Genomic DNA, 17657 nt, shown 5'->3' on the forward strand with positions numbered 1-17657 from the left:
GTCGGGTCAAGGCTCGGTACAATGTAGCGAGTTTTTTAAAACGTTTTCCAACAATCCCGTTAGCGCCAAACCGAAACTGGAGCACCGTGGAGCTTCTTCCTGGGGGCGCGCGCAATCTGCGTTGTTTTCACATTATTAAATTATTGGCCATCCGAGGAGGATCATGCCGATGATGACTAACCAGTCATTAATCTTCATTAATAACATCCTTGCTCGCCGGCCTCCCGGATCCCAGCGAAGAACCGTTCTGCGTTCTGTGTCATTTGACAGAGCGGTTTCTTTTCGGTGGGTGTTGATTTCTTCTGCTCTTTCGCTCTGCCAGGAGCCAGGGCCAGGCGAAAACGTTGGAAGGTCCCCGAAACGTACGCGCAAATGAATGGACGTATTGCTGCGGGGCGATGTGTCCTTCCCGAAAACGGGGGCCACTGGAAATGGGGCCCTCCGGCAAAGACCTTGGACGGCGCGGCAAAGGACAAGACTCCCCGGTAGCCCCGGCAACATGGCGATAGGGCGATCGCCCGGGCAGGATCGGCCGGATACATTGGATCTCGAAAAAAAAAAACTAAAGAACGGCAACGGAAACCCGCAGAAAAGGTAGCTACATGCAACCGAAACAAAAGCCCCCCAAAAGCCGCGGGAACGCCTCATGTTTCAGAGAATCATCTCCGTCAAGAACCGCAGAACCGCCGGAGATCGGAGATCGGATCGGATCTTATGGCCCCAGGGGGAGGAGTATGCTCGTGACTGTGTGCCTGTGGGTGTGTTTGTGGTGGGCTGTGCGTGAATCCCTTCGGATCGCGCAGACATCGGTGCAAAAATTAGCATTTCAAATCAAACCTCCAGCCCGTCGTCGGGGTTTCTTGAACTCAGGTGTGTCCCCGGTGCCCTGCTCTCAGGGCAAGACGCTAAGGTGAGGAAGTTATATCGAGCTCGTTGCTGTCTACGGATTGGGCTTGAAAATTTGGCAGGCTTACTCCCTACGCTGCTGCTTCTGTACAGCTTTGCCAGTGTTCTACATTTTTTTGCGCCCTTCGTCTCATTTGCAGCCGGGCCTGACATGGGCGAGATGATATCTTGGCAGGGGCTGGTTCGGAAGTTCGCGTTAGCCAAACATTGGCGAACGGGCCACAGCCCGGTTTGCCCGGAACGGGGCCGAAGAAACCAGAAGCAGATTATATCGGGTGTTTGGCTGGGAGCGATGGGGCTTGTTTTATTTCGTTCATTTCATTCCGCCCATTCGGGGCTGTCGTTCGTTGAAACCGTCGCCGTGGGAAGGCCGGCACTTGTTCCGAAAGGACGCGCCGGCGACGTACGATCAGCGAGATTACGTTTGTACACGTTCCCGATGCCTTCCTGCGATCGGCGAAAATACAGTAGCTTGCATTTAAATGGCAGAACTAATTACACCCCAGCCGAACCCGCTAACGGCGCAAGATGGTTTTCAAATTTACACTCAGAGATAATATGAAAAAATGTTGAGTAGTAGCCAGCTGGATAGATGGATTAAATTTCTATTATCAATATTTATTTGTTGAATGAATGCTCAAAGCAATGTTATAAGGTTATAAGACGCAAAACTGTTCTTAGGATTGAGCCAATATGAATTACTCGAATATTTACTGGAACAAGACCACGATTCAAAGGAATATTTGACGCCCAGTGAAATACAACGGATTAAAATATTTCAAATCTGCTCAGAGCTTTTGCAGCCGCCATTCGAAAAGCTTCGGAAAAGCTTTCTGCTCCCCGATGAAAATGCGAACCACTAAAATTCCGGTTTTCAAAAAAATCTTCCATTTATTTAATCGCTTGTCGATGTTCGATGTTTTCCATGTTTTGCATGTTTTCGATGTTTTCGATGAAAGAAGAAAAACGTCAAAAGACTGAGACACAACAAACATAAGCAATCAGGAGGTGAAGCGAAATCTCTGTGAGTCCTTAGTCCTTACGCCGTTTTTTGTAATCGTCGCTCAAGACGTCCTTCCCCCTTCCCCCGATTTTGGACCACCCTCAGCATTCCGGAAGTCGAGCGACAACGCCATCGACGAAGATGAAAGTCGTCTGCACACAAGTGTTCAAGTGTCTGTTATCATTTCTGCTGTTGCTGCTGTTTATTCTGTTCAGTTTCGCTTCCCGCGTGCTGTTCGTTTGAATCACCCGCGGGGCACCTTCCACACTTTCTGCCCGGTGGCCGCTTTGATGATGTCCTCCCAGTGAGCCGTGCTCTTCCACTTTCTGCACGACTCCGTATCAGCACCGGGCATCGAAAGGCCATTCCGGCCCAGAAACTCCAGCACCCGATGAAGTGACCCCGATGGTAAAGACCGTGCGCTGGTACCCGGATGATTAGATAGCGATTTACCCATCACAACAGACCACCCTTTGCACGCTGATTCATCACGTTTCCGTTGTAGGTGTTTGGTTCCGTTTCCGTGTCGTGCACACTGTTTCCGTGTGTTAGTTTGTGTTCGAACATTGCCTTCTTTGTGTAGACATGTTTGCGTGGTCAAGAAAACAATGGAACTTGGGAAGATTGTGTCTCTGTAAATATGCCCCTATCATTTCCTTGTTACACTATCACCAAATTGACCCGAAGCCGCAAAATGGGCGACCTTGTGCTCCTTTCACTCTACTCTGAGCCACTGATCGTAGGAGCCGTTGGAGTGTGTTGTGCTTGATATTGTTAAAACGTTTCTGTGTCCTGTAGCTTTTGCACATATTTTCACCAGCATCCTGGAATCCTGGAAGGTCCCGACCGCACTATTGTTTCTTCTTCTGTTTGATGAATCGCTGGGTATTGATGTTTCCACTCTCATCTTTCGCCGCGTTTTTATGTGCTTCTTGTACCTTTTCTCTCTCTTTCTCTCTGTTGCGCACTGTGTGCTGATAACAATAGAAAGACACACTATCGGTTCATTGACCAATTGAATTTCTCCCAATTTGTTTGGCACATTTATTCCCCACATCAGCTTTCGCGAAGACGCGGTTCGTAATGCTTCTTTGAAAAATAATGGACCAGGAAGATGACATCAGAACAGCGATACACACGTTTTATCAGCAGCAGCAGCAGCAGCAGCTACAACAATCACACACCCCAATCGGACACCATCGCCCGATGATGCACGGTTTCATGGGGGGATACAGCTCCAACGGGCCAGGGCTCCCCACCATAGGCAGTGAGTATAGCCGGCCAATTGCTCGCCACGAGACGCTACAATCGTTTTACAAATTAACGATCGCCTTTCGCGGGCCCAGTGTCACGCTCCCAATCGCACACAGTTAACCTGTTGAGCGAGGACTTCATTGCCGGGTACATGGACCAGGGACGCATGTCCGTCGTGCGAAGGTTTTTCTGTCTCTTCGTAACGTTTGACGTCGTATTCATCACGTTGCTATGGATCATCTCCGTCGTGGTGAGTAATTACGTTCTTTCTCTTTGATCCAAGCAGCCCAATGGCAGAATGAAGTAAACAACGCCGTGTTTTTGCGTTTTTTTACAGATCACGGGGGAAAACGTGATTCACGCGTTGAAATCTCAGGTTCTTCACTACAGCATTTACACCTCGCTGTTCGATGTCGTTATAATAGCCCTCATTAGGTTTATTTTCCTCATCCTCTTTTACGGCATCTTGAGCATGAGCCATTGGCTAGTGATAGCGGTAAGGATTCACACTCCGCCTTGGCCATACACCTGCTGAATGTGGCTTAATCTCTGGTCCTTTATGCCATTTTCAGTTGTCCACCACCAGTTCTTGTGCGTTTCTTATTTGCAAAGTATTTATGTACAATGTGAGTACGCAACTGTCTTAGAAAAATGTACAGCATAAGAATTGTTATTTATTCTCTCTCTCTCTTCTAGTGGACAGCTACACCACAGCCAGTGTTCGAGGTGCTTTTGATAGTGGTATCATTTGTGTTGGCGTGGGGTGAAGCATGGTTCTTGGACTGTCGTGTAATACCTCAGGAACGATACGCCAGAAGTTATCCCGTTGGTAAGTAGACACAGTCAAGTTTCCGCTCTTTTGGTTTTATGACTTTTGTTTTCCTTTCCTTTGCCATTAAACCAGCCGTGACGAGTGCCCCATCGATCGATGCTCGAACACCGCTGCTGGACCCATTTTTGAGGGCTTCCATAGCGGGTCGAACGGAAAGTATTGGCAACTTCTACTCTCCGTTCGAATCCATCCACAACAGCGACGACGATGACGACGACGATGAAGAAAACGCACAGGTACGGTTCGGGATTGAATTAGCAGCGTGGCAAAGGTCAATCGCTGCCTGAACACATGTAAATGCCGTGTCCGGCAGTTAGAGAACGTGATCGAAGTATGCTGTTCCATGATTGATGAACGATTTTTGAATTAATCCCACTTCATCTATTCCATTGGACTTGCAAATCGAGTCTCAGTGCGCGTCGATCGTCGATCGCATTCGTATCGGTTCTGAGATGAAGTTATTTTTTGCCAATTTGTTCGAAAGAAGAAAACCTCAAAAAAAGTTCTCGATTGCAAGCGTTAATGTAGCTGATGGTTTTATCTGTGAAAGCCTCGTACCGGTAAAGGTAAAGTGTTATTTACAAAATTTGTCACTGTCCGATCGAACTGGTTGAACCTTTCGCTTAAAAATGTTAATGAATTCGGTAGACATAGGCCCGCCCAAAATGGGAAGAACTCTAATGTATATTTTATTCAGATGTGAATCAGTTATTTTACTTTCATACGGTGATGATCACCAGGACCGCAACGGGCACTCGATCTCAGTACTTCCTCTGACTCCTGCTAGAATGGATGTGGTTTCGGGTTAAGAAGTGTTCTTGTTCTCTCCCACCATGCAGGATGATGTGTTTAAAGCGCTGGGCACGAAAACCGTGCGCTTCGCTTACAGCCTGCTCGAATCGGACAACTGGAAGATCGAGAAAGTGACCAGCAAAGGTGACACGATCCAGAGCTCTCAGGTTGAGTCGCTGGGTAAAGTTTACAAACTGACCGCTAAAGTCCACTACCCAGCCCGTAAGCTACTACAGGAGCTGTTCTACAAAATCGAAGACGTGCCGAAGTGGAATCCAACGTTACTGGAATCGAGGATCATTCGGGTAAATTTGAATTGTAACATGTTAAAGCGTTGCTTTCTATACATTTTTGGTTTTATTTTCGTCAGAAAATCGACAGTCACACGGACATCTCTTACCAAGCGACGATTGGCGGTGGCGGTGGAGTCGTAAAGAGTCGAGATTTCGTCAACCTCCGCTGCTGGCAGTTGTGCCGTGGTGGCCGTGTGTATGAAGGAGTGAATATATTGTCGAATCCCACCGGGCTTCTTTCACCAATGCCGGAGGAAGGTGAACGGACGATGGACAGTTCAGTGTCTCAGAGCGATACCGCCGAAGAGGATGACGACGACGATGGCGCAGAGAGAGAATCCAATTCTACGACAACGATTGTACCGAAAATGAGTCAATCGCACAGCGAAGCGGGACTGATCGACCGAGAACAGACCGAAGTCACTAAGACTGCTTTTAAAACGCTTAGCAAAAGTTTAGGGGCACAGGATTTTGCCGCCAGTGGTGCAACCTCCGATCCGGAAGATGTGTTTTCCGATGCATTGACCGGTGAACAAAGTGCCACCAGTGAAGCTCGTGGCCAGAAGAAAGTGGTCAATGGTGTTGAGCAGCCCACGAAGAAGCGGCCAGGTGTGGAAAGTGATCGCGAGATGGCCAAGGGTGGCAATGTGTACGTGAGCGCCGCTACTAGTATTGACTATGCGGAGGCTCCTTGCACCACGAAGTACATACGGTAAGGTTTTGTCCGAGCGGATGGTTCCTTTCGAAATTTACTAACTTTGTGCTTTTTTTTTGCAGGGGCGAAAATAATGTTTCCTGCTGGGCGATGCGTGAGCTCGATAATCAAAAGGACCACTGCATTTTCGAGATGCTTCTGTGCTTGGATTTGAAGGGGTACATCCCACGATACGTTCTCGACACCGTACGTAGTATCGTCATGGAGCAAATCGGGTTCACCTTGTTAATCTCATTCATTTGCTTTTATTTCTATAGGCTTATACTACGCTAATGCAAGATTATATGACCTATCTGCGCAAGTACGTGGTCGAGCTGCGCAAACAAGAAAAAGTGCCTGGGGGCCAAGAGACGGCCGAACGGACGAGCAACGCGTAGAACGAATCACAATCACACTCCCATCTTTAACTTCACCATCGTTGTCATTGTTAACGCCGTCGTTGGGAGATTATTTATTCTCTTTTGCATTTGCGTTTTCATCCTTCTCACCTCCGTCATACGAAAAGGTCGATAAATACATCAATGATAAGCTGACTCATCCGCAGCCATCGTTTTCTTTGTTCGGGTGCAATTTTTTAGTCAATTATAGTAAAGTGTGCATCCGAGAAGTGATAGTCTAAAGATCTATTCCTAAACATCCCGCTGTTTCATCCAGACAACAGATAACTGGAGGATGTACTGAAAAACGGAGTCTGTCGTGCATTTCCACTCATCACTCGTTGTTTTCAATGAAACGGTTCTACCCGCCTCTAGAGGAAGTGAAAAGTCTGCATTTTCTAATTTTTCTATTCACTTACGAGCGCGCCCGCAGGATGGCGCCGATTCCTTTTCGAATGTTTCTATTAACAATTGACTACCCAGACGTGCGCTGTATTGCTTGTATATTTTATTGTGATATGAATAAAAGTATGATATTTCGAGACGACGGATTCATGTTTGACTTTTACTGATCGTACTGATCACAAAACATTTTATTCCGGAATAGAACGTTACATGCAAACATTTCGTTAATCTATTGCACGATGCCTCAAAAGTCCACAGAGTTTAGCGACACACAACATTTCTCAAGCACACACCCGGGTTTTGGTCATTGGTTAGTCTACGTGGGACACACTCGACAGCGGAAGTTACTTCTGTTCTTGTCCGGTGAACCAACTCTGGCAAGCTTCCGCCGCAATTTCGCACATGGTCGAGAGAACCTTGGCGTTTCCTTCGTAGTCTGCGTCGCGATGGAAGGATGGAAGAGTGGAGTCTTTAGAATGGGGAAAACAGTTCACGAGGCCGATCTGGAAGCGACACTTACCAACCGAGTTTCCGCTGCGTTTTCCAAAGATGCTACCGTTGAACGGTGGTTTCCGGTAGCCGGCCTCAGCGTGGCCGCTCAGCGCCAGAACGACCAACAGAACAACTATGAGGCTGCCGAGTACTTTGAATGAAGCCATCGCTGGAAGAAATTCGCCCGGTTTTATTGTCTCGGTGAAGGAAGTTCACAAGTTGTTGAATGTTCCTTGGAAGCCACCAGATGACTGATGCCTAAACTCGGCTTTCGGATATCTTTTATACTAAAACCTCGTCCTCGCGACATCTCTGTCAACATCTCTGTACCAGCCGGGGCAGCATCCCTGAGCTGTTAATACGAAATCCCAAAACAATCCTGACGCTCCCGGGGCCTAGTGTGTGGAGCCAGCCGCGAATGCAATTAGGCGCGTTCGCGTTAGAATTTATTTAATTAATTACACGCCTCGAAAAAGGTCCCGCCGGAAAGGGATGCTTGCCCATGCAGTGTGCTCAGGGATCCCGAAGCCACCCTTCAAATGCGGGCCTTTCAGTTTTCTCAAAAAAATATTTTCTTTTACACGCTTCAAACGGGCGTTTTAAAACAATTCCATTAAAAGAGCAAAACTGGGTATGAAAGGTTAATGAACTCTCGTTTGGTAATCACCAGGACTTTCAATCAAAGGTCAAAGTTTTTCGATTTTTCCTCCGCGGTGACCTTGCACCGGAAGTGGTTCACTTCTAGCGGTCGCACGCGAACGGAAGCTTCACATCGATCGAAAGGACATTCGTAATTATTTCCGTCCGTCCCACCGGAGGGTTTGTGGTTAATAATTGAGGCCATTCGATGGTCACGCAACCACACGGACCATCCCGGTGTCCTGTTCCGATGCGTGGATTACTGGGGGAAACGTGTGTCCTTTAAGGTTCTTGCCCACTCCCCCCAAAAACACGGACTGTCTGTTACACAAAACGACATCACCTGGCCGGCCTATATCGATCAATATTTATGGGAATGAGCCACCGAAAATGCGGCGTGCCTCGGCCATGCTCTGCCCCATTGATGGAATCGAAAATGATAACGACTCCGGGCGCCATGATGAGCTGCTGTCCTGCCATCAATCAGCACCCTCACCGGCCCACTGTACAGCCATTATTCATCGTTTGAATGGCCACATAAAAGCCATCAGATAATATGAGCCTCGGTGCAGTGCTGTGGTGGCGTCAAGGGGGTGTCAGCATACGAAATGTATGGAATTATCATTAACGCTGCATGCAACAGGAGCCACGGTGGGCCACGAGGTGCCCACGCGGTGCCCTGTTGGAAAACGCAGGTCTCAACATGGGATTAGTTTTTCAATGGCACTCGACACCGTCGGTTGGACAATTCCATTTTCCGGGAAAAGTTTGGTTGCGGCACGTGAGATTAAAATTGGGGCGCCAAAAGCATCGTCCCACGGCAAACGTTAATATTAAAAGTGTTCTAAAGAAGGCATCAAATTTAGATACCGCACGGTAAGTAGTTTTTTTTTTATTAAGTGTACAGAGAAGTTTTTGAGCCTGAGTAAAAAGGGTATTGCAGGTGAGAAATCAAGAAAGTAGAACTTCCGCTAAGATGTTTTATTGACTTCTTCTTTTATCATGCTGAACTCATGGACAAAATTCCTCGCCAAATCACCTTTTTGGGAATCAATTTGGGACATTTAGTTGACAGGGATGCGCAAATTCCAACTCTAAGTTGGACCATTTGAATGCTAAAAGGGTAAAATTTCATCCTAACACCAATTATATTAAACTCTTTTTGGTAAGGAAAGAAAATCGCTCCGGAGTTCCGAAAAGCAGCGTGCCACAACCTACGACAACGCGCACTATGGAGAATTTGTATTTCACTGTCGGACATATTGTGTTTTAGGAATAATCTACCGACTTCTCTTTTCAACGTTTTTGTTTTCATGCAAACGTTTTGATCGAATTCAATATTTTATGTGTAATACGCGCGTTCTTGTAGTATTATCTATTATAGGAAAATATAACTAAAATCCTCATTTGGTTGGATTATGACCGCTCTACCCCCTAGTGGTGTAATCTTGCGTAAATGTCTGCGGGATGCTGTAATTTCAACGAAAATTTACAATCTTTCATCATCAATCGGGCTCAAAAATATTGTAAATTATTTCATCATTTTCCTGGCAGAGGGCTACAAACCAAAATAATCAATTACAGGGTGTAACAAATGTTTGTCAGTTTAAATAACGATTTCGAATATTATCATGAAGGATGCAAAATTACTTAAATCAATCAAAAATCAATCAAAAACACTTGTAAATGACAGTATATTTAGGGATCATTGATACAAAAGGGACATTTTAACCATTGAAGATTTGATATCCTTCCACGAGGTAATTCCCCCGAAATCTTCACGTGGAAATTCTAATCACTTTGCATCGCGAACAACTGATCGTCATTTCGCGGGCTGCGCGAGCGGCTCAAGCGGTGGTGCGCAGGGTGTCACGCACGCCGACGGCGGCGCGGTCTCAAGTTCGACGCGCGCTGCCTGAATCTTCAGTCTGCCTGAATTCTTTCTGGCGGGCGGTTTGGCCGCCGTTCCGTCTCTGTCTCGCGTTGGGTGCGTTCCTTACCCCCGGCACCGGTCTCTCTGTGTATGTGGATGTGTTTTGGTGTAGAGCAAAAGTGCTAGAGTTGCAATTGCAGTATTGCAGTTGCTAGCAGCAAGCGGTGCAGCGAGGTGATCAAATCGCGAAAGGTAAACGCGCCGCGCCGCGAGTCGGTTTTTTCTCGGCCGGGCTGGTTTGTCGGGTTTTTTTCTGAAGAAAGTGACTCCGGGGCTTATCGCGTAGTTCTAGACGTGAAGTTCGTGACCCGTGTTTGAGTGTGCGTGCGTGCGTATTAGAAGAGGAGTTTGTGAGTGTGTATGTCTCGGTATGGTTAGCTTCATGTTCCGTCGTGAATGGAAAAGCAAATCCAAGCCCAAGAAATGCGTGCTAAGAAAATGGTCTCCTGCGGGTGGGCGTTCGAGTGCGCGGCGTGATGCACGTCACAGTCATTACCGATGATCACTGCAGATGTTTAGATTTGCTGTGTTTTGGGGTTTGGCCGGCCGGAGGGGTCGCCTAAAAATAGGACCATCATGAGGCAGGATAAAAATATCTCCCGGACCTTGCGACCCGTTCGGCAGGTTGTGCTCCTGATCGCTTGGAGTGACTGATCGTGCAGTGTAGAATGATGATCATGTTATGCTGTGTGAGATGGGATGGAAAAAGCAGCAATTACAGCTTCCGGTGGCCGGTGATGCATGACCATTACACGGTCGACCGCAGCCCGGTTCTACAGTTACGCAGCGCACTGTGGCAACGGCGCGTTGAACTGGAGAACGCCATCGAAGCATCGACGTCCTGTCGCCGTTCTGGCGTGGCACTACAATTATAGTCGATTAACGATGCGGCTGCCCATCATCAACCGCCGCAAGCTGCATTCTGCAACCCCATTCGAGAGTGTAGCAATCTCTGACGAGCGGACTCTGAGCGAATCGAATGAATGAGGTTGATTTTGTTGTTTCGGTCCACGCGATCGGTCTTTCGCTGGACGTTATCAATCGCTCCCTTAGCACCGAATTTTGATAGCCTCCGATCGCTGATCTTTGACCGGAAAAGTTCAACCGAGCGCCTAGCAGCAGCAGCAGCGACCATCGGTGTCGATGGCCCAGACATCGGCCGATCGGTTACATAACCGGGAAATGTGAAACCGCGTGCGCGGTGCCCAGATGCGACCGGCGCCTTTTTTTATTTGTACACCGATCAGACCGATCCTATTTGAAGGCCACCGAACGGTATGTGTGGGTCACGGGCTATCAGTCACTGGCAACTAGCGGCAGGTCGTAGTGGTGTCTAAGGCGCCAAACGTTGACTTTCCCAATTTTCGCGTCGTCGTGCATCGTTAGAACGGCTTTTCTTCTTCCTCTCGCTGATTAGCACCGCCGTGATTGGCGAGTGTTGTGTGTTCAGTCGATTGCCGGAGGTGTTCTAAGTGCCAGTGACAACGACTCAAGCACCCCGAGCAGAGTAAACCAGAAAAACAGATTTGTAATTCAAATTCACATCACGAAATACGGGTGTGAACGATGGTTTTGTGTTGTTTATAAAGGAACTAGTTTGATGTTGGTTCGCAGGAAACCTAAAGCGCTGCCCGCTCAGGACCGTTCTGCAGAGTCAGAGCCGACACCTGTATAAACAACTCACATGTGAAACGATAGCTGGCTGGTCGTTATCTCTGTTTTTGAACCATGTCCCCCCACACGGCAACATAAGTATGGGGAACAAGTTCTACAGGGGTTCCCTTGTACGCGTAACCGGTGCAGAATTGCAACCGAGTTCGCTTTCGAGTGTGCTTCTCGGAAAGGGTTGTCTGCAATCGATCGTCAGTGTGATCCACGCCACAGCATATAAGTATGCTCCTCGAGTCATCGCTCCGCGGGCTCGCCATCTGGAAGATAACAAGACGCGCTCTGGTGCGATGCGAAGAAGATAGGCCCTGCGGGAGATACGACCAGAGAATTGGACCAACAAATGTGTCGCTGGGTGGCGCAAGAGTGACGCAAGATCGGTGGCGGGTTAACGCGATCATATTGACGTCCTCGTGACGCCGCGTCGGTTATGACAGGACGGCGCTTCACGTCCGGTTTCAGTTCTAGGGGGCCCTAAATTTAGACTCCCGTCACCGGTTCAAGTTCGCACCAAGTTCGGGTAATGGACTTTGGGCAGGATTGATGCCTGCCACGCGGCCGCTCAAGGTGTGTCCTATTTTCTTCCGTATAGACGACCCCGGCGAAGATGTTCTGTCTCTAGAATACAGCAAAAAAAACCGTTACTGAACGCAATTGCGTAACACGTTCTACGTAACCTTTGGACACAACGCATAACCACATCGATTTCGGGGCCTCGGACTGGTAACGCTTAAAATTGACGTCAATTAGCGGCTTGCAGTGCCAGAGTGTGGTAGATGCATAATTTTTTGCCGGTCGCCCGAAGGTCAGGCCGTATTTTTAGACGCCTTTGGCCATCTGCTATCGAACCATCGGCTCAGGGGTAAATCGAAAAAGCCGGAGCCGACAACGGCACAGGTGCGTTATCTTGGGTGCGCTAGTTCCGAGTGCCAAGATCCTAATCGTTGGCCACGGAAAGATAAAACCAAGGTCACTATCTAGCCGCGGGGGTTCGTCGGACAAAATTCCAGCTAAATCTGGCTTTATCGCCCGTCGCAGGATTGCCAAATGACAGTGGCGGATGAACGGTATTTGCATTCGCGGATCCCCGTGTAAGCGGCCTCGCAAACGGAGGTCAACGTTGTTTGGATAACACATCAGTTTAACAGCTCGGTTTCGGTTGCGTTTGGCTTCAGCAATCTGCTATCAGATAAGGCTGATAAGGTCTGGTTGTTTCGATCACTCAAACTGGGATCGTTTGCGAAACGACCGCAAATCATTATCGCAGGTTCAAACTCCATCCCGACGGTCCATCAAGTCCTGACCTTTGAAGCCCTCACGCTACTCCCAAAAAAAATCACTTTCGTTTTCACACCCACTGCGCTGGAGGCTCGAAACCCGTTCCGGGACGGATTTGGGGCTTCTTCGCTTCGGCGGGTCTAGCGGGTCGCCTGATGCCTGAACGGGATCGTCGCCGCACAGAACGCATGCAAATCGCGATGTCGGAACCGGTTTGTGCAGATTCTTTTCGCTAATGCCATGCCAGCAGCCGGTAGTTCAATTTCAGTGCCGGTTGTCTCTGGTGACAACTCTCGGGAACCGCTCCCAACAACCAGTTGCCAGCGAGTGTCCTGCGACGGTGTTTTAACGGCGTGAAGCGAGAGTTACGCCATCCCAGAACGCCGTAGAACCACATGACACGCGGTGGGCTGGGCGATAAGAAGCTACAAACCTCTCGACCTTATCGACAGAGCAGCCGGCCGATGGTTTTGCACTATCAGGAACGGAACGGAATCTGCGCGTGACGCAGGGTACTTTGTTTTGCGCCGTTGGCCGTCCATCGATGGCGCAAGTTGTTCGTCTCGTTCAGAGCAACGCAATAAACTACTGCGACAGTGGCCGTAAATTCTGCCCGGTCTGAGTGGTCTGCCGGCCAGCGAGGAGGCTGAATTGAAGGGAAGAACTTGTTCTTGGTACTCGAAGTAATGGCTTCGTAATTACATCTGCATCGTTAGCGCGTATGACAGCATTCCTTCGCCTGCAGTGAGTCAGCAATTCAGTGCCTTCTGCCAGTTGATAAGTGGCAGTGGTTCCACCGGATTCATCGGTTTCTATACGAAAGACGTCAGTACGACAACTAGTGAGCAAAATTTATTTACCTTGAGGATTCCAAACGTTCCGAAGCCGCCATCCGTTCGCAAGCTGCTTGGTGCTTCCGTTATCTGCATCCCCAAACAAACTCCGATTGAAAGTAATCTTCCGAAGCGGCGAATGTTTGTGGCCAAAAATATGTATACGATGCTCTGCTGATAACCGGCACGGGGGTCGCTAATTGAGGCTCGCGCTCCTCGATGACGTCACACACTGACTCGCGGTGTAATCTTTCACCCAGCCCACTTCGATCGTGTGTGCAATGGTGTGCCGGTTATCAATTAGCTACAATAAATGTCACATTCGTCACCATCTAGTGAGGTCTAACGTCAACACGCGCGCTGTTTGGCCCATTTGACAGATCAGTTCTCCAGTCGGGTGCTTTAATGACTCGTTTTCTCTTGCAGCGTGACGTGAGCAGACATATGATCGCCTAGGAACCCCGTCGAGTATGGCTGATCAGAAGGAACTGGAGATGGAGGAAGCGGTTGCACTGTACGTATCCAAATGGAGCTCCCCGAGTGGCTTGAATTAATTGGACTTTCCCATCTCTCGTCTTTTCCAGAGAGTCAGCGGCGGCACCGCGTGTCGGGTGCGGCCGGCGAACGACGAAATTTATCGGAGCCTACTGGCGGAGCATGGTGGTGATCGTGGCTCCCCTGATCGCATGCCTCGTGTTTCTCATCGACACCACACCGGCCTACCGATGTATGTTCGTGGTGGTCCTGATGTCGCTGTACTGGGTGACGGAAGCGCTGCCCCTACCCGTGACGTCCATGCTGCCGATCGTGCTGTTCCCGGTGCTGGGAGTCCTCGAAACCGATCGAACCTGTATGATGTACATGAAGGAAACGATGCTTATGTTCATCGGCGGAATCATTATCGCCCTGGCCGTCGAGTACTGCAACCTGCACAAACGGGTCGCCCTAAAGGTGATCTCGGTGATTGGATGCAGCCAGCGACGGCTCAACTTTGGCCTGACCGCCGTCACGATGTTCGTCTCGATGTGGATCTCGAACACGGCCGCCGTGGCGATGATGTGCCCGATCATGCAGGCCGTCCTGGAGGAACTGGAGTCGGTACGAATTACTGCGAGTTACGTGCAGCCCAGCGGACGATAAACCATCTTCTTTTTGCCCTCAGCAAGGACTCTGCCAGATGTACGAACGAAGGAAGAAGACGGGCGAAGAGGAAGGAATGCTGGGCAAGGATAAGCTGGATGACGAGTGAGTGGACACCGAAGCATTATTTCCATATGCTTTCTAAACGGCCGCTATTCTCCTTTTCAGACCTCCTCGGCCGACGAAGACAACACTCTGCTACTTCCTGGGGGCAGCCTACGCGTCCACGCTCGGCGGCTGTGGTACGATCGTCGGGTCGGGCGTCAACCTAACGTTCAAGGGTATCTACGAGAGCCGGTTCCCGACCGCACCCGGCATCGATTTCCCAAAGTTTATGTTCTACAACGTGCCCGGAATGCTGCTGTACACGTTCCTCACCTGGGTCTACCTTCAGTGGCTGTACATGGGCATGTTTAGGTAGGATCGGCCGCAAAACCGTACGGAAGAGGGAACTGAAATTACTGTTGTGTTTGTCCACGCAGACCGAACAGTCCCGAAGCGAAGGCGGCCGATATCGGTCCCGAGGGAGAAGCGGTTGCGAAGCGGGTGATTGAGACCCGCTACAAGGAGCTGGGACCGATGACGTCGCACGAGAAGAGCGTAGCGTTCCTGTTCGTCGTGGCCGTCGTGCTGTTCTTCACCCGCGAGCCAGGCTTCATCACCGGCTGGGCTGACGTACTGCACACTGTGTAAGTGTCCGAACGGGAGTTGCTCGACTGGGAGCTCAATTAACGTTTCTGTCTTCTTGTAGTAAGATTAAGGATGCCACTCCGGCCATGTTTATCGTGATTGTGCTGTTCATGATCCCGGCCAACTGGCGGTGTCTGAAGTTCTGCCGCAGCAATCCAGGTAACGCCCGGAGTTCCCCATCAATCGATCGATCGGATTAATGTTACTGTCCTTCCTGCAGGCCGGCTCCCGACCGAGGCTACGTCTGGGCTGATCACGTGGAAGTTCATCAACCAGAAAGTGCCGTGGAGTCTAATCTTCCTGCTCGGTGGTGGATTCGCCCTGGCCGAGGGTGGCCGCGTGTCCGGAATGTCCGCTCTCTTGGGCCAATCGTTGGCCGGGCTGAAAACGCTTCCGCCACTGCTACTCCTTTTCGTCGTCTGCCTGACGGCCCAAACGCTTACAGAGTTCACCTCGAACGTGGCCATCTGTAACGTGATTTTGCCCGTGCTGGCCGAAATGGTAGGTTCACCGCACACAGGACCGCCGCAGGAGTTGAAGGGACCCCTTCTAACGCTTCCGATCCTTACTTGCAGGCTATCGCGATCGAGATTCATCCGCTGTATCTGATGTTCCCGGCGGCCATGTCGTGCAGCTTTGCGTTCCACATGCCCGTGGGAACGCCACCGAACGCGATCGTGGCCGGTGTCGGTAACATTGCGATCAAGGATATGGCCGTGGCCGGCATCGGTCCGTCGATATTCACGCTGCTCGTCATCTGGGCCAGCTTCCCGACGTGGGGCGCCGTCGTGTACCCGGAGCTGGCGACCTTCCCCGAGTGGGCCCGGCCGGTCATCCTGAACGCCACGCTAAACTAGTTTCGGAAGTACTTCAGTAGCAAAACGTTAGGAGGCAATTTAAAGATACGTACCAAAACGTGTGTGCCAAACGTGCGACAGCCGATGTGGGGAATGTGCATTTACAGACCGGACGTTAATACTGCCGCGTGGACCGTGGACGAGGATACTCCGTTTTAGTTTGCTACCGATCGGTGCGAGTGGTGGAAACAGTACTTGAACTTGCGTGCGCGTGGTACTTATCACTCGGTACTTTGCATTAATGTGTACAATTTCATGTCGGTCTTCCATAGCGAAATTATTTCAGCAAAGCGCAAAGGCGCAAGCCCTACAAGCGGTGACGCAGCCAGCGAACAACAAACGACCTTAGTGTTTAGTAGAGTATAGCGAAACCACGCTGCCCCTCTTCGAGGCTCAGAGTGTCTAGACAAACGACATGTTGATTATAAATATTTTGTCCCGAAGAAATAGAGAGAGAGAAAGCGATCGAAAACGCACACCGCAGGCATATTATATGGGGCAGAGTGTTGGAGTGTAGGAGAAGACATACAATAAATATACAATGATTGTTTACGAATGTTTTGAAGTGGAGGCTTTGTTATGAAGAATCACGTCACGGAACGACTGCCGAAGGTTACCCCGATCATCGAACGTTCCGCCTAGTACCAGCGAGTGGCGTTTTGCGAGTTCCGGTTGGCCCTTTTCAACATTCGAAGAAGATCATTATTTTGTCATCAACCGCTTTTACGCGGCGTGCCCAAATTGACGAATCGAAGCACGATCGCTTCTAATATTTTCTATTATTTTTCCCACATAATCCATAGAGCTTGGTCCTGTTTGTGCAAAACAAGGTTGTAAATGGCCCCTCGAAACGATAAACAAAAACATTATTACACGAAAACAAAAAGTTCTGAATGACGAAGGCGAACGCGCCTTTGGCGTATGCAATCAGCTCATGATCGTGATCGATAGAAATGAATTACAATTTCCCTGCCTTTGAAAAACACGGCGCAGCGGCGCAATGTTTGGTAAATATGCTTGTCGTGTTAACACCTCGGCCTGCGTTATGCTCTCTGGGGTCGCGGTGTTGCTGTGTACATTGCGCCATCGGCCATCATTGCGCTTTTATACGATCGATACACAGCGGAACGAAATTACGGAACTAATTGCAACTGCCAACTCTTCCCGGCGTCGGCCGGCCTCAGACTCGGGTGCGTCGAAAAATATTCATAACCTCGTACATCGCACGAGCCACTGGCGCTGGCGAAGTTTACGTGCCTGAACTTAAACTTACATCAGCCGAGGTCAGACGAGGCCGGCCGCTGGATCAATGGCGTTTAATGACCCGCGTAAACGTGTTTCCTGTTTTGACTCGCTTCGGCTGGGGCTCGGTGCGCTCGGCGATCCTCGTGGTTCGCGCTTCGGTCGCGCTTGTCCTTTGCTGGCTGGACGAACTGGAACCGCTCCAAAGTACCGTAGCGGGCAAGTACACCAGATGATCTTGACCGTGGCTGGGTCAAGGAAGCTGCCGAAATTCTGTGACATCATTGAGCCGTAGTCGAACTTGCGCA

At 49.6% G+C, this 17657-nt stretch overlaps 3 protein-coding genes across 6 annotated transcripts; 2 read left to right on the plus strand and 1 right to left on the minus strand.

Annotated features, from left to right (window-relative positions):
* The first annotated feature begins 1925 nt into the window (after positions 1-1925).
* Positions 1926-6301, plus strand: LOC131206538 (steroidogenic acute regulatory protein-like). The gene is made up of 11 exons (XM_058199118.1): positions 1926-2317; positions 2970-3176; positions 3256-3413; positions 3501-3659; positions 3736-3789; positions 3860-3992; positions 4068-4231; positions 4835-5092; positions 5158-5792; positions 5858-5981; positions 6053-6301. Exons 2-11 carry the CDS (start codon positions 3011-3013, stop codon positions 6170-6172), a joined length of 1971 nt encoding a protein of 656 aa, XP_058055101.1. The 5' UTR covers positions 1926-2317; positions 2970-3010; the 3' UTR covers positions 6173-6301.
* A 467-nt stretch (positions 6302-6768) lies between these two features.
* Positions 6769-13100, minus strand: LOC131205570 (FMRFamide-related neuropeptides). Its single transcript, XM_058197722.1, has 3 exons — positions 13021-13100; positions 7098-7238; positions 6769-7013 (listed from the first exon to the last, which is right to left on the minus strand). Exons 2-3 carry the CDS (start codon positions 7234-7236, stop codon positions 6922-6924), a joined length of 231 nt encoding a protein of 76 aa, XP_058053705.1. The 5' UTR covers positions 7237-7238; positions 13021-13100; the 3' UTR covers positions 6769-6921.
* LOC131205569 (protein I'm not dead yet-like) lies at positions 9652-16657 on the plus strand. Of its 4 annotated transcripts, none has more exons than XM_058197717.1 (9): positions 9652-9833; positions 13847-13934; positions 14005-14518; positions 14583-14665; positions 14729-14977; positions 15043-15249; positions 15312-15409; positions 15471-15751; positions 15826-16657. In XM_058197717.1, the coding sequence occupies exons 2-9, from the start codon at positions 13891-13893 to the stop codon at positions 16105-16107; spliced, it is 1758 nt and encodes a 585-aa protein (XP_058053700.1). In that variant the 5' UTR covers positions 9652-9833; positions 13847-13890; the 3' UTR covers positions 16108-16657. The 4 variants fall into 4 exon arrangements, with proteins under 4 accessions (XP_058053700.1, XP_058053701.1, XP_058053704.1 ...); XM_058197718.1 differs by lacking the exon at positions 9652-9833 and adding an exon at positions 10844-10916; XM_058197721.1 differs by lacking the exon at positions 9652-9833 and adding an exon at positions 11181-11198.
* Positions 16658-17657: the final 1000 nt, after the last annotated feature.

This window comes from Anopheles bellator, chromosome 1 (assembly GCF_943735745.2).
Source record: "Anopheles bellator chromosome 1, idAnoBellAS_SP24_06.2, whole genome shotgun sequence".
Lineage (NCBI taxonomy): Eukaryota > Metazoa > Arthropoda > Insecta > Diptera > Culicidae > Anopheles > Anopheles bellator.

What these genes read in the sequence shown, in the direction of transcription:
- LOC131206538 (XM_058199118.1), top strand. Translation starts at nt 3,011, where the DNA reads ATGGACCAGGAAGATGACATCAGAACAGCGATACACACGTTTTATCAG. An exon ending in GCCATTGGCTAGTGATAGCG is followed by an intron (nt 3,660 to 3,735) that starts GTAAGGATTCAC and finishes TGCCATTTTCAG; the next exon opens with TTGTCCACCACCAGTTCTTG. An exon ending in TGGAATCGAGGATCATTCGG is followed by an intron (nt 5,093 to 5,157) that starts GTAAATTTGAAT and finishes TATTTTCGTCAG; the next exon opens with AAAATCGACAGTCACACGGA.
- LOC131205570 (XM_058197722.1), bottom strand. Translation starts at nt 7,236, where the DNA reads ATGGCTTCATTCAAAGTACTCGGCAGCCTCATAGTTGTTCTGTTGGTC. An exon ending in ACGCAGCGGAAACTCGGTTG is followed by an intron (nt 7,014 to 7,097) that starts GTAAGTGTCGCT and finishes ATCGCGACGCAG; the next exon opens with ACTACGAAGGAAACGCCAAG.
- LOC131205569 (XM_058197717.1), top strand. Translation starts at nt 13,891, where the DNA reads ATGGCTGATCAGAAGGAACTGGAGATGGAGGAAGCGGTTGCACT. An exon ending in GTTCTGCCGCAGCAATCCAG is followed by an intron (nt 15,410 to 15,470) that starts GTAACGCCCGGA and finishes TCCTTCCTGCAG; the next exon opens with GCCGGCTCCCGACCGAGGCT. An exon ending in TGCCCGTGCTGGCCGAAATG is followed by an intron (nt 15,752 to 15,825) that starts GTAGGTTCACCG and finishes CCTTACTTGCAG; the next exon opens with GCTATCGCGATCGAGATTCA.